This window comes from Cariama cristata, unplaced genomic scaffold, assembly GCF_000690535.1.
Source record: "Cariama cristata isolate BGI_N322 unplaced genomic scaffold, ASM69053v1 scaffold11246, whole genome shotgun sequence".
Lineage (NCBI taxonomy): Eukaryota > Metazoa > Chordata > Aves > Cariamiformes > Cariamidae > Cariama > Cariama cristata.
This window is the reverse complement of record NW_009622713.1, coordinates 2339-15693: the sequence shown is the minus strand read 5'-3', so window position 1 is coordinate 15693 and position 13355 is coordinate 2339. Positions and strand designations below refer to the sequence as shown.

General features: G+C 36.0%; 1 protein-coding gene across 2 annotated transcripts in view; it reads right to left on the bottom strand.

Moving 5' to 3' along the window:
• Positions 1 to 13066, bottom strand: part of MTMR1 (myotubularin related protein 1) — a 36036-nt gene extending 22970 nt beyond the window's left edge. The window contains exons 1-10 of one of the 2 annotated variants that reach the window (XM_009702444.1): positions 12968 to 13066; positions 8001 to 8051; positions 6567 to 6642; positions 5585 to 5679; positions 5261 to 5368; positions 4758 to 4859; positions 3971 to 4054; positions 3174 to 3323; positions 1792 to 1980; positions 1121 to 1306 (exon numbers count right to left, since the gene is read on the bottom strand). In XM_009702444.1, coding sequence (XP_009700746.1) covers positions 1121 to 1306; positions 1792 to 1980; positions 3174 to 3323; positions 3971 to 4054; positions 4758 to 4859; positions 5261 to 5368; positions 5585 to 5679; positions 6567 to 6612 — 960 coding nt within the window. In that variant the 5' untranslated portion in view covers positions 6613 to 6642; positions 8001 to 8051; positions 12968 to 13066. The remainder of the gene's footprint in view (positions 1 to 1120; positions 1307 to 1791; positions 1981 to 3173; positions 3324 to 3970; positions 4055 to 4757; positions 4860 to 5260; positions 5369 to 5584; positions 5680 to 6566; positions 6643 to 8000; positions 8052 to 12967) is intronic. The other variant, XM_009702445.1, reaches the window with a different exon arrangement.
• Between the last annotated feature and the right edge of the window lie 289 nt (positions 13067 to 13355).

The window sequence follows — 13355 nt, the reverse complement described above, 5'->3', positions numbered from 1 at the left end:
ATCACGTAAGGGGCAGATTCATGACGAATGCTACGCGTATGTCAACTCTTTAAAATAATTTCAATGAAATTTCAAATTGCTATGCTGTTGTCACCTGTGCAACAATGGTATTGAGGTCCATTTCTGGGACTAAGCCCAGGAACCCCACTGAAGTCAACATCAGTGAAAGGTGACCACCGGCCCAAATAACTCCACTTTTAAAAACAGACTATTGTATTTAAGACCAGGCTGATAAGAAAACGTTTCCAGATACTCAGGTTCCCAAAGCTGTTTGAAATAGTCCAACTACAAGAGAACAAGAAAATTAAACTGTTCCCAAAAGATCATTAAATCTGTTTAGTTCTTAATTTAAGTGTTTGCTCCCTCTACTGGTTCTCCTGCAGCAGTTAGCAAGCACTACTTAACACAAGAGTAAAACTAATGAACAATCCCAAACATGTTTTGCATGAGTGGCATTTGAGCCAGTTGCTAATAAAACAAATTCCACTCCATCCATATTCATCATGAACAGGGGAGGGAACGTGGCAATGAAATAATGTATTCTAAAAGCATTTCAGAGGTTAGTGAAACAGACTGTAAAACTGAGTATGGCAGTGATTTATTTCAATATCATGTTAAATAATAGAGCAGATTATAACCCAGTATTGACTATAAACAGCCCATGAAAATAAAGGTGCCTGACACAAGAACACTAACATTGTATTGAAGGAGGGAAGGATGAGAAAGGCTGCAAAATTTACAGTCAAGTCCTTTTGGCAGTTGTTCAAATATAATCTGAAGTTCCCAGGGCATTCTTCCAAAAAACAGGGATAACCCTGGACTGCTCACAAACATTCTCTCTCAAGAAAATAAAACATTGTCCAACACTAAATACGATACTGTGCTATCAGGAATTAACTCATTACCTACCAATACATAAAACTGGAAATACAAAGTTATTATGGAATGCTTAAAATGCTATGTTCTAAGGGACCATTTAAAAATTAAGTTCTTTTACAAGATTATCCTGATCAAAGTGATGTGCTTAAATCTAGACATTATTTTAGTAATATTTTCAGAAATGCAAGTTAAAAACATGGTTTAAAAAAACAATTGGTTTTTCACATCAAAAGTATTTTACCCTTATGTATTCCAGCCAATGTGTGGAGTCCACATTTGATAACCACCGAGTCTCATCAATAGTAGGATAAACTATTTCTTTAAGTTTACGCAGGGATTCTCTCATTACGTGTATATTATGAATTTCCAGAAAGACCAGTTCTGCATTTGGGTAGGCACTTTCACTTTCATATCCTCCACCTTTTGCCTGTCATTCAAAAAGTAAAAACAGACAAAGAAAAGAACACGTACAGGACTTCACTATAAGGTTGAGAGAGTTATTTTAGTCAGGTTTCAGGATTTTCTGAGAGAAACGATTATTTTAGCACTAACAAAAACATTTTTTTTGGCTTTTGTTTTTCTAAGAAGCACTAGGGTATTTTTTTTAGGTGAAAGAAATTCTAATTGTAATAGGCTACATTTGATAATACATTCCCCTTTTTACTACCGAAACCTTTGGTCTTCTGTGGGCTTTAATGCCCTATGCCTAATGACCTATGTCTTCATGCTGCTTTCAATTCCTGTTGGCCTTTCCAAAATGCTACAAGCAACTTACCTTCCTTCCCATGCCCTCTTTAGAGACCTTTTTTCATCTCTTTTCAACATCAAGTTCTCCTCATCCTCATCTCTTACTTAATCTCCAGTCTTGTAATAAAGACAGAGCAACTAATGCTAGTTATGATATCAACCTACCTTGTTTGTATCTGCAACACTATTCTGTCTGGCATCAAAGATGATAAGTTTGTGTGACTGAGCATTGGCATCCATTATTGTCTGCAAGTATTTTTCGTCTTCTTTGCAACGCTTATCATTTGGGCCTACTGATGGCTGACTGCATCGTGTTATTGTTGCTTGGCTCTCAGGATGAATCCAGGATAATACCTAGAATAAAAGAAAATCATTTTAGTTTACTATACTACTATAAAAGCAGCAGGCCAGAGTGCAATTAGACAATCACACCGCCTACATGGCATTATTTCCTGGGTGATTGTCCCACTCTACTCTGCACTAGTGTGGCCTCACCTCAAGTACTGTGTGCAGTTTTGGGCACCACAATATAAAAAAGATACAAAGCTACTAGAGAGTGTCCAAAGAAGGGCCATAAAGTTGCTGAAGGGTTTAGAGGGGAAGCTGTATGAGAGGCTGAAGTCACTTGGTTTGTTCAGCCTGGAGAAGAGGAGACTGAGGGCAGACCTCATCACAGTCTACAGCTTCCTCACAAGGGGAAGCAGAGGGGCAGGCACTGGTCTCCTCTCTGGCGACCAATCATAGGACCCAGGGGAATGGCATGAAGATGGGCCAGGGGAGGTTTAGGTTGGATATTAGGAAAAGGTTTTTCACACAGAGGGTGATTGAGCACTGGAACAGGCTCCCCAGGGAAGTGGTCATGGCGCCAAGCCTGACAGTATTCAAGAAGCATTTGGACAACGCCCTCAGACACATGGTGTGAATTTTGAGGCTGTCCTGTGCAGAGACAGGAGTTGGACTCGATGATCCTTGTGGGCCCCTTCCAACTCAGGACATTCTATGATTGTATGAAATTAACAAATGCAAATTTAAGGACAAGCTGATGCAAAACCGTATTGACAGCACACTAGCACTGCTCGTCCCAAATGTGAGCCTGAAATACAAAGTGATTCTAACACATCTTAGCTTCTATTTCTAATAAAAACTAAGCCTGCTACTGCATCTTACTAATTAGGAACAAAAAGAACAATGGAAGAAGAAAAACTGCTTCCACGTGGAAATCTATGGCCCTGTACACTACTTTGCTAAGCACAAAACTGTCACCTTCTAACATATTTAAAGGGGCTCTTATGTTACCTGCAAAACTCGTCTGTTCTCAAGATAACTGCTACGGCTCTAACACACTCCACACCAAATCAGAACACAAGCTAATACATGAATTAGCATCAGATACCATTGTGGCTTAGAAGTGTTAACTCCAAACAAAAATTTATTACATGGCACAATGACCAAACAATTAAACTCACATTTGAGTTGCTCTCTTCAGTTCTAAAACCATCAAGTCTATCTGTAGAGCACTTATATGTCCTTGTAAAAGTTTCACTTACTGGAACTCTGCCTTTTGCTCTAAACGCTGCCACTTTTGAGAGGTCATCATCCTTTACACTGGTTGGCACAACAAGAATAGCAGGATATGTATCACAAAGCTCATAAGTGCTGTTAATTTTGGATATTTTCCAACTCTCATTGGGTAAACCCTGTATGAAAGCAAAACATTTTTTTATTTTTCAGGTTAGACCTTCACACATCTGAGTTTGGGGAGATGAAAATTTTTATATGCTATATACTTACTTAAAAAAATGTGGGCACACATTTTTCTTTTAAATAAGCTATAAACTTAAGGTCTTCATATTGAACCATAAACCAAAACACTGGAAGTCTTTCCTATTTATTATCTTTAAAACTGATATGCAAAATAACCATTTGAATAGGCTGCACATTCAGGTAAAAAGTGATCACATAGTGAAATAAAAATACTTTTGCAACTAGGAAACCGTAGATTTACAACAACAAACTCTGTTTAATGTTGCTTGTTCAATACCAAATTTTCACAAAGTCTGTATTTTCTAGAAACAGCACTTGGAAAATGTGGATTTAAGAATGCATGTTAAGATAGACCAATTTGCTCACGTACTCAGCACCTGTTGTCTCCATCAACTTTAGCAGGTGCTCAACACTCTCAAAGTCAGGCCACTTGCATTTTATTACCTAAACATGATACTAGACAGCCTCTGCATGTAGCTAGAGCTGAAAATTTTGAGTTTTCTTTAATATTTTTTTTGTTTGAATGGCTCTGAGGGAGATGGAGAAAAAAAATAATACACCAAGTACTTATATAACTTACCTGCCTCTTATATTCTGCCATTGGATCATATACTTTCCAGCCATTAACAGCAAACTTTTCTTTATAGCTGAATGCAAAAAGAGGCTAAAGACAACAAAGCAAAGGCATAAATTACTATCTGATAGGCTGTATGTACAATAAACTCCAAAACAGTGAACTTTCTAATATTTCAAATGTAACACCTCTAAAACTCTTTAACAGCAGACATAAAACCTTCAGTCAAGACTGGACAACATTGTGCTAGAAAGAAAATGAAAGACAGTTTCCTCCTTCAAGTACATGCTATATAATTAACAAAATCAAGATAGGAAACAGTCAGAGAGAGTCGAAGTTATTTGCCTGTGACCATACAACACATCAATGGCAAAGCCAGGATGAGGAAATCTGTCACCTACCTCCCAACCCCTTCCTTACCCATACAAGCAAATGAAATACCATTCTGCAGCTAACTAATAATAAGACTAATTGTACCTATTTGTTGTTTTAGGCAGAACTTCTAGACTCAATTATCTACTACAGAAAATAAGAGTCAATACATACATATTTTTAATCAGTAACATTAGGCAAATCTAGATCTCAAGGGTTATGTACAAATTAACTTCACTGACAGCAGGACATTTTATGAATTAATGCAAAAAGGAAACAGGGTCAGAGTAGCTTGCCTTCTCTGTAACAGATTCTACGAATCAACATTTCAGTGTTTGTTATACAGCCCTTGTATTTCCCCACCTACACTTTCCAAAAAGTGGAGGGCTAGTGACAGCCTTTTCTACATCTTAAGACTTACCAGCCCATTAGAAACAGGAAATGCACGTGTTACAAGGTTTTCAAAAATCTCCAATCTGTTCTGCTCTTCCTGTTTATAGGCCAGCCGCAAATTTCTCATATCCTGTCAAAAATAAGTTACTCTATTTTAATCTATGATAATTTTTTAAAAAAAAGCAGTTATAAGAAATTTGATTGAAGGCAGGCTTATATGTAGCACTAAGTCATGAACCGACATTAGAACAGAGTTCTGAAAGTGTTCGTATCAGATGACTAGGACCGCCATTAGAGTTGCTAGATATAGAAATAGCCACTTTTCCTTTTAATTTACTCTTGAGACAAAAGGCAGAAGTGTTTAAGATGGCAAGTTTCATAAGAGGAATTGAAATATATTATCTAAATGAAGCAGGGTTCAAATACAGGGAACTGATCAGACAGAAAAGCACCACATGTGCATGCCGATTCCTCTTACAGAAAAATGAAATGAAAATACTTTAATATGAATAAGTCTCTACCATGTCATACCTTGCAAACTATTTCTATACCACACGAGTTGTCTCCATGGCTCTGTACTCCAATTTTTTCAACTCTACTTATGACCCCAAGGGGAACATCGGCAACAAAAGGTGGATCCTGAAATTTGTATATAAAACAAATGAATTTTGTTACATTAGGAGGAATACAAACTAATATTATTCACGTGTGTTTCATTACTGTCAAGTGTAATTCCTGTTTAATAGACTGCTGTGGAACATCATACTTCACTTATACCAAATTTGTCACTTTCTGAAATCTACTTCAGCAACATTCCTACATGAAACAATATGCAGATATATAGCAAAGTCTTACCCTTTCAACACTTTTGATATACATCCTGAAGTCCGTCACTGTTAGTGTACCACTGACTGCTCCCATAAATGGACAGATATACATAACATCTTTAGCTGGAAAACAGACCAATTAAAGCTTTGTTTTACTATTACAGACATTTGTTCCAGAAAAATCTGTTTCCATTTTAAAATAGTAAGATTTTTGCAGTTCCGAAAGACACTTATGCTTGACCACTACTGGAAAGCCTACTCTTCAGATACTGTCAGGACTGAAAGAGCTGTCTTTATCTCAACAATGAAAACAACCAAATTCCTCAGTCCCACTGCTGCTCAGCAACTGCTGAGCAACTGAGGCTGGGCTCAGCTAGCATGGGCTGCAGCAAGGGCAGGCAGGTAGTAAAGCACCCTGCTGGTATTCTTAACGACACGCAGCTCTGGTCCCTGCCCTGAGGTGTACAGGAGACACTCTCATCTCAGAGAGAGAGCATCCAAATGGACAATTACTGATGTGTATGCAACTGACCTCCAAGTAATTCAGTCATATGCCCATATCTTCATTTTCACTTTTATTTGAAAGAACTAGTATTCTTTTCTAGCCACGTACTGTACTGCTAATGCAGAGCTTGCCGTCACAGGCCAAAGTGAAATAAATCTCATTAAGAACTGGAAACTAAGTTTTCCATAACTTCATCTCCTTTGCTATCACAATTTTGAAGCTTTTGAATCTATGAAGTATCCTTGGCATCCCCAAGCATATATGGAACAAACTAATCCTTGAAAAAAAATTATTTATCTATATGGAGCATGTCATCATCTGGAACTGATTTTTCCTTCCTACATTAGGATTTAAAAGACAAAGAAAAGAAATCCACATCAAATCAGCTAATCTAAACTGGCATTAAATTAAAATAACAAAAGTCAAAAGGAAATAATATTCTGTTTTAAAATAAATAAACTAGTGATTTAATAGTACTCAGTGTAGTATTCAATAGTATGCTTACCAATAACTTTGATAGATTCTCCAGGAAAAAGTGGAGCTTCTTCCATCTGTGCTAGTTTGTTTCCATCCCGCAGTGCCTGGCAGAAATTCAAAACCATGAGTAAATCTCACTTTCCATCTGTACTACATCTATACATTTTGATGCAAAGTGTTTTTACTACCAGACTACTGGAACACAAGAAGCATATCTTTTTTTACAAGGCACAACTATATTAAACAGTACCATAGTAAAAAAAAAAAACACAAACTCAAACACAAAATTCGGTATTATAAATATTACACAGACATACATATTAGTAACATATAGTAATAAAGCATTTATGCAACAATTAGTTTCTCATGCTAGCTACATATAGCATACAAAATATGAACAGTGAAATCAGCCCAAATTTGTAATTAATAATTTGTTAGTCTTTTGCTAAATGCAGGTATTATTTGGGGTATTTTATATACTTGAGAACATTTTCAAGCTCATATTAATTTATTTTTCTATTCTTAATGTTAATTTAATATTTGAGTATTTTAATCTGAGAGAATTATATGACAGAAGCTTTATTTATTTAACATTTTAACTTTGTGGGTTTCATAGCAAGAAGTCAGAAACACCCCATGATGCTCTATTTCAATCAATACCCTACTGAGAGTGCCACAGGTTATGGAAGAGGTCCATTATAGGAATTTTGGATCCAGAAGGACAGATTAAAGAACAGTTAGCAATTTTAAAATAAGGGCTAGTTCCATAAATTTTCATTTAGGTAAATGGCTTCATTCCTGAATGATACAAGATTGATCCTTTGGGTCCTTCACTGGCGGCGAAGATTTACAATGTACTAACGATTTTAATTAAGAATAAAAGGGTTAGCGGGACTTTTAAGGACCACGTGAGAAAGTGATCTCCCTCAGGTCAACATGATGAGATGTTAAGGGTTCAATTTTTTACATTCTGAAGTGAGAATAAATATAATGAGCAATGTTACAGCAAAGAAGTAACTCTTCCCTTGTATTACAGCTCTGATCCACGTACCGATAACTGGTCAGATCTGTCTGTCTCCAAACTAACTACCCCAAGCCCTCATTAACAAATAATTTCTAAAGATATTTAAATTGATCTCTGGCTTTAGATTTTCTTGGAAACTAACAGAATGTTATATTCAGCACCCAATCACAAAAGATGATGTGTAGAGAATTTGACAATACTTACAAACTTAGAAGGACAGATGTGCTTTGTCAGATAGGGGCTTATGTGCAATATTACATTTTTAAACTATCTGGCATTACACAAAAACCCTACCTATCACATAATCAGTTAACATACTAAATGCTTTCTATGGATTCTCTTGCATGAGAAATGTAAGATTTGTATGTACTGTACCAGTACTAACATCTAGTACCTTGCTATACAGTTAATAAATGAAAGATGAGTAAAACTTGCCACCTGATCAGGTTCTGCTTCAGAATGATAGCCATTGTGTCCATCCTGAATCTCCTGCATTGCATGAGGCAGCAGTAGGGCAAGAGAGAAGTAACAGGAAAAAACATGCAGACAACAGGTGAAAGGACAGAATCTTTTCTTTTTTGTTTCCCTTTTTTTTTTTCTTTCCTTAAAAAGACAGCATATACTTTCAATCCAGCTTAGCTATTCAAAATCTTCCACTCCTGGCACAAACTACTTTCCACAGAAAGGAATCCAAGCTATTAACACCATCCTTTTAATGTTATTTGGCACAACACAAAATGAAAAGTTTACTCCCTTTTCCACAAAAGAGTCAGCGCTGGTAGATAAGAACATAAAAGCATGTACTGTCTTTTTAAGACAAACAACCTTATAGTGAAGAAAATTAATCCAAAGTACGCCACATGCTTATCAATAGAAGAAATTGAGTACAGCTTGCAACGGGAGCATTAGGGGGAAACTCATGCAATCTTTCAAGGCAAAAATAGGTCAACATCAAATAGAAGTATCTAGACAATTTAAAAAACCCTTTACTGTGTAAAACATGTTTTAATTGAACTTTCAGTTTTATGGCTTCATGTATTTTTCCAGCAATTTCTGTGTTGTTGCTGGAAACATACTCAGTAACTTTACAGAACCTAAAATTACTCCTCGTAGCAAAATATGCAAACAACCCACACTTTCATGTTAATTTATTTTTGCAACATATTGGCAGCAAATCCTGAATATTAATTAAATCTGTTTAATAAACATAAAGTCCCTATGCGCTCCAGAAAGAAGCACAGATGTCATAGGGTCATATGAAGTAATTGTTTTAATACATTCAGCCAAAATTGTTGTTCCATCTTCTTTCTTTATTAAATGGAGAGAAGTTGTGTTCATGACAGTCTATTATTCCCAGTTCATATGCAAAGAACTCCTCACTTGATAGACTGTAAAACCAGGCTCAGTTTAAATCTACAAATGTTTGCCAAAGTCAATTATTCTTTTTACAGTATTTCTACAGAACCCTCAAAAAAGAAAAACTTAGAAGAATGACTTTGGATATCTTCAGGTAATTTGAACCCCACAAGAGTTTAAAAAGTTATAATTAATTAAAAGATCCTTTCAAATCACAAAGGACTCGTAACATTTGTGTATTAGTGGAATTCTGTTAAATAGAAATTACTTAAATTTCAGACCATAAAAATGTTGTTTCTGAAATTAAAGCAAAGTAGATATTGTGATCTCTGGAAGAAAACCAGAAGGACAACCAGCAAATACTCCGAAAGATTTTAAATAAATGAGAGACAAGCACAGCAGATCATTCACAGATCAAAGCCTTTACAAAGAACTATGAAAAACAGAATGAAAACAATCAATTTTTGTTACTCAACCCAGACCAATTATTTCAAGAGCTATCTATTTTAAAAAAGAAAAATAAGATCAACTTGTGGATTTGTATGATTGGACTAAACACATCATTTTCAAATATGTAAACAACAGATGAGAAAAAGAAATCATTCAGACTGCATCTCTTGGTTTGAGACTGAACAAGAGGGCTTTGTTTGAATAAAAGTGTTAGACACATTTCATGAACAATGTCAGAACACTATCCAGATCATTTCTCACTCCATAAATGTTACTGAGAGAGAGGAACACGAAAACAAGGCATGCCCTTTTGGTATCTCCAATGAACAATGGGCAAGACCTAGTCTCAAAATTATCATTAAAAAGATGCAGGTCGTTGCACTAGTGTCTAAGTTCAAACCTAACTTTCACCCCTACTACAGGGTGGTAACAATTAAGGTAAAACATGTACAAAGGCAAGCATGAATCGGTATCTTATTTAAATAGGACAGACAAAGATGTAATGCTTTTGCCACTAACATTCTTTAGCATAGATAACACGTTAGAGCTGCTAATACAGTACTCTCTAGTCCGAAGCATGTAAGCCTCAGTTGCAAGCATCCATTTTGTCAAAATTAATGTAATAAAACTGAAGTTAGTATTGCACATTTATAACATAATTTAAAAATACTGCTCTCTTACACATTGACTTTTATTGCTCACGAAAACATTGTGATGTATATAAAGCATTTCTATGGCAAAGAAGCTGTTGCACCGCATAGCAAAATGGTCTGACTGGTTCATAAAACCATTAATGAAGTAAAGAAGAACGCTTGACACACCAAGATCTCACACAGCACAAAAGACAAACAGGTAGGAGGCCGTTTTACTGCTAGCCAAAGGCAATCTTACCCGCATAACAGGCCTCCTGTACACCTGTTAGTTAAAATATAAAATGTTATCCAACAAAACACACAGATTTGATTTCTTAAAGATATTACATCTTACTTCATCAGATTTTCAGAAGAACTCTACTTGCAAACGTTTTTATAGTCAGATTTTTAAAGAACAAAACAAAACTATGCAGATCTAGTAGCTCTCATTTGCAAAATCGTTTTGGTCTAAAAACAATCTAGTCTCTTCACTTTAGCGAGGTAACAAATGCCAAGCTCTTTTGAAACATTCATTCCTAATCACCCTTTTATCCAGTTACAATGTGCTATTGTGAAAAGAGAAGAAAGAGCCTGGTAATCCTTCTAGGTGGAAGACAATAAGCCTGCAATAACAGCCATGAAGTATAAACACCGTATCTTTTAGATCCAAATGGCAAAACAAAGATAGCGACAACTCTTCTCAACTTATTTCTGAAGGTGTCCATACTCAGCTACTATAACCTAAGCAATTTTCATTTATATGAACCCCTTACTCCAGAATACTCTCCGGGCAGAGAGTATGTCAGAGAAGACATACACAGCAGAGTTCAAACCCAGAGTCTCAGAGTGAGGTCATGTTGCTGTAGGATTTAGCAAGCATGAGCTCGCTTAGTGCTCTCCAGTTTTGACGATTTTATTTGCAGCTCTTTCGCTTTCGTTTCATTCCCCTCTCCCCTAAATTATATTCTGGTAAAGTAAGTTACACAGAGTAACATGAGTAACACCATTAGACACAAGAATCGATATATTTACCTGGTTTTGCAAACATATTGATTGAAATATTAAAAAAAGGATGAAAGGAAGAATAAAGCAGTGAGTTCCTGGTAAATCCAGCAGAAAGCAACAGAACTGCCTGACCAGTTCCAGAAGCAAACACACACATCTGGCCCTACCTGAAGTTTCTGAGTTGTTGTAAGATAGCCTCTAAATGCAGCAATTCGAGGTAACCAAAGGTAACGAAGACCCAGAAAATTGACTGGCACGCATCAAAAGGGAAAGATGTTTCAAAGTAAAAATTAGTTATAAATGGGCATTATCTTTTTACATGCGAATTCCATAGTAATAAAGCATAAACCCAGCCTGTTAGTGGTACTGACTAAGCAACTAATTGTACCACTGACCTTCTGTAGAAGCTAAGTGCAAAGGAAATCCTCTCCTAAAGCATAGACACCACTTCACAAGGTACTGGTCCTGAACGTAACTAAAGATATTCCAGGATAAAAAATTCCCTGATGTTATACACAAATATGGGATTTCAAATCACAGCAATGCAATGATGCCAAATACATTTTATACACAAAAATTCTGAATACCACCAGGTTTAAATTTTCTTCTTTCATTTCTAAGAAACAGAGAATGAAGTTGAATTTTAATTAAGCCTTAAAAGACTTAATATCTAGGACAAGTTTGATATAGAGAAGGAGGTTCTTTAGAATTAAAAAGTGCTCTTTAATCCAGGGGAATGTGTTCTAACCCAGAGATAAACTGAACACCAAGCTTACACACTTGGATTTTACTAAAATGAAGTCCTTGATCTACAGGGCAAATACAACATCGACAGCTGTAATGCAAGATTTCCCACGATGTTTCATCAAAGATGTTATCCTTGACCTGAAGTAAGCATTTGCAATTCAGCTGCCATAGTATGGAAGAGCTACACTTTTTTATGAGTATAAGCTGCTAACTGTGCTGATACTCTGAAACTCTGTGAAGTGAATTTTTTAGTAGGCTATGGTCAAAAACATTTTGTGGATTCATCTTCAGGCTTGGGCTGAATCTGACCTGCTGTCACAGAATCTAAAATACGCTGTTTCTGGACAACGAAGTTTTTAATCAGAGCATATATTAGAAAATAAATTAAAATCTAGTTAAAAACAAAAAAGATAAAATCTTCATTTGGCTATTTTGCATTAAGACCATGAAACTGTTGCAAAACTAGGAAGACAAAAGCATCTAGATAGCAGCAGCCTAGTCTTTTTTAAAGGTACTTGAAACACAGGTGACTTTTGTCAATTTGTAAGAGAAGGAAAACTGCATATGCTCCACCCTTGACAGTTCAGTTGGCTGGCTGCATATAGGAAACAGCGAATGAGCATGAGAGAATAGGAGTAAAAAAGCATAATGGAACCTATCAGGTAAACCATGCTGTGCAATCATTAACTTAGTTACAAAAATGTTGCTGAGAGGGAATGAAAAAGGTGATTTTTTTTTGTTGTTTCTTTGATGCTAAATTCTCTATGTCTGGTGAATCCCCCTGAAAAATGATAGTCATTTATGTTCTTTGCACAGTAACAAAGACATGTGCATTTATTTTTTGTGAAATCTGGAGAGCTCAATTCTGTACTCTGAATGACACACACTAGAAACAATTTCAACCTGTAACTATTAATCTACTTTACCAAAATTTTTTTATGTAGTCATCAGAAGAAAAGACAACTCACTTTTGGCATTTTATTCAAAACATTGACTTTTAATTTTCCTTTCACCTCTCTCAAGAGACTTCAATGTCACTATTCTAAATACGGAGGAAAACACAAAGCAGATTCAAAAGACTCCTACGCGTAATGAGTTCTGAAACATTCAGCTATCACTTAAGTACTTACCACCTGATAATCAAGGTAGCAAGGACTTTCCTGATCATTCACTCTTTTATCTTAAACAAATCAATGCATTCCTCAAGTCACTTACCCTGTAGTCTCTGGACACACCTTCTGATGGGACAGACCCTGAAATCTGACTAGAAATGGTTGCAGCTATCAGCTGTTTACACCATTCCACATGGGATCCAGTCGGGCTACAAAATCAGAACATTTCAAATTATTTAGTGGTAATTCAAAATGTACATTGAGAATAGCATAGCAAATGAACACATCCAGAAAACAAGATGACAAATGATCACTAACATCATAAAAATTAGCTTGCTTTGTGGGCAGAATGCAACTATCTTACTGATCAGATTAGGGAAAAGGATTTTACTAGGTCTTATCAGAGGTGTAGAGCTGTCAGTAGGTTAAAAGCGAGGTTACGGTCCTAGGAACTTACAAAAATACCGGTTTCCTTATCGAGTGTAATTTTT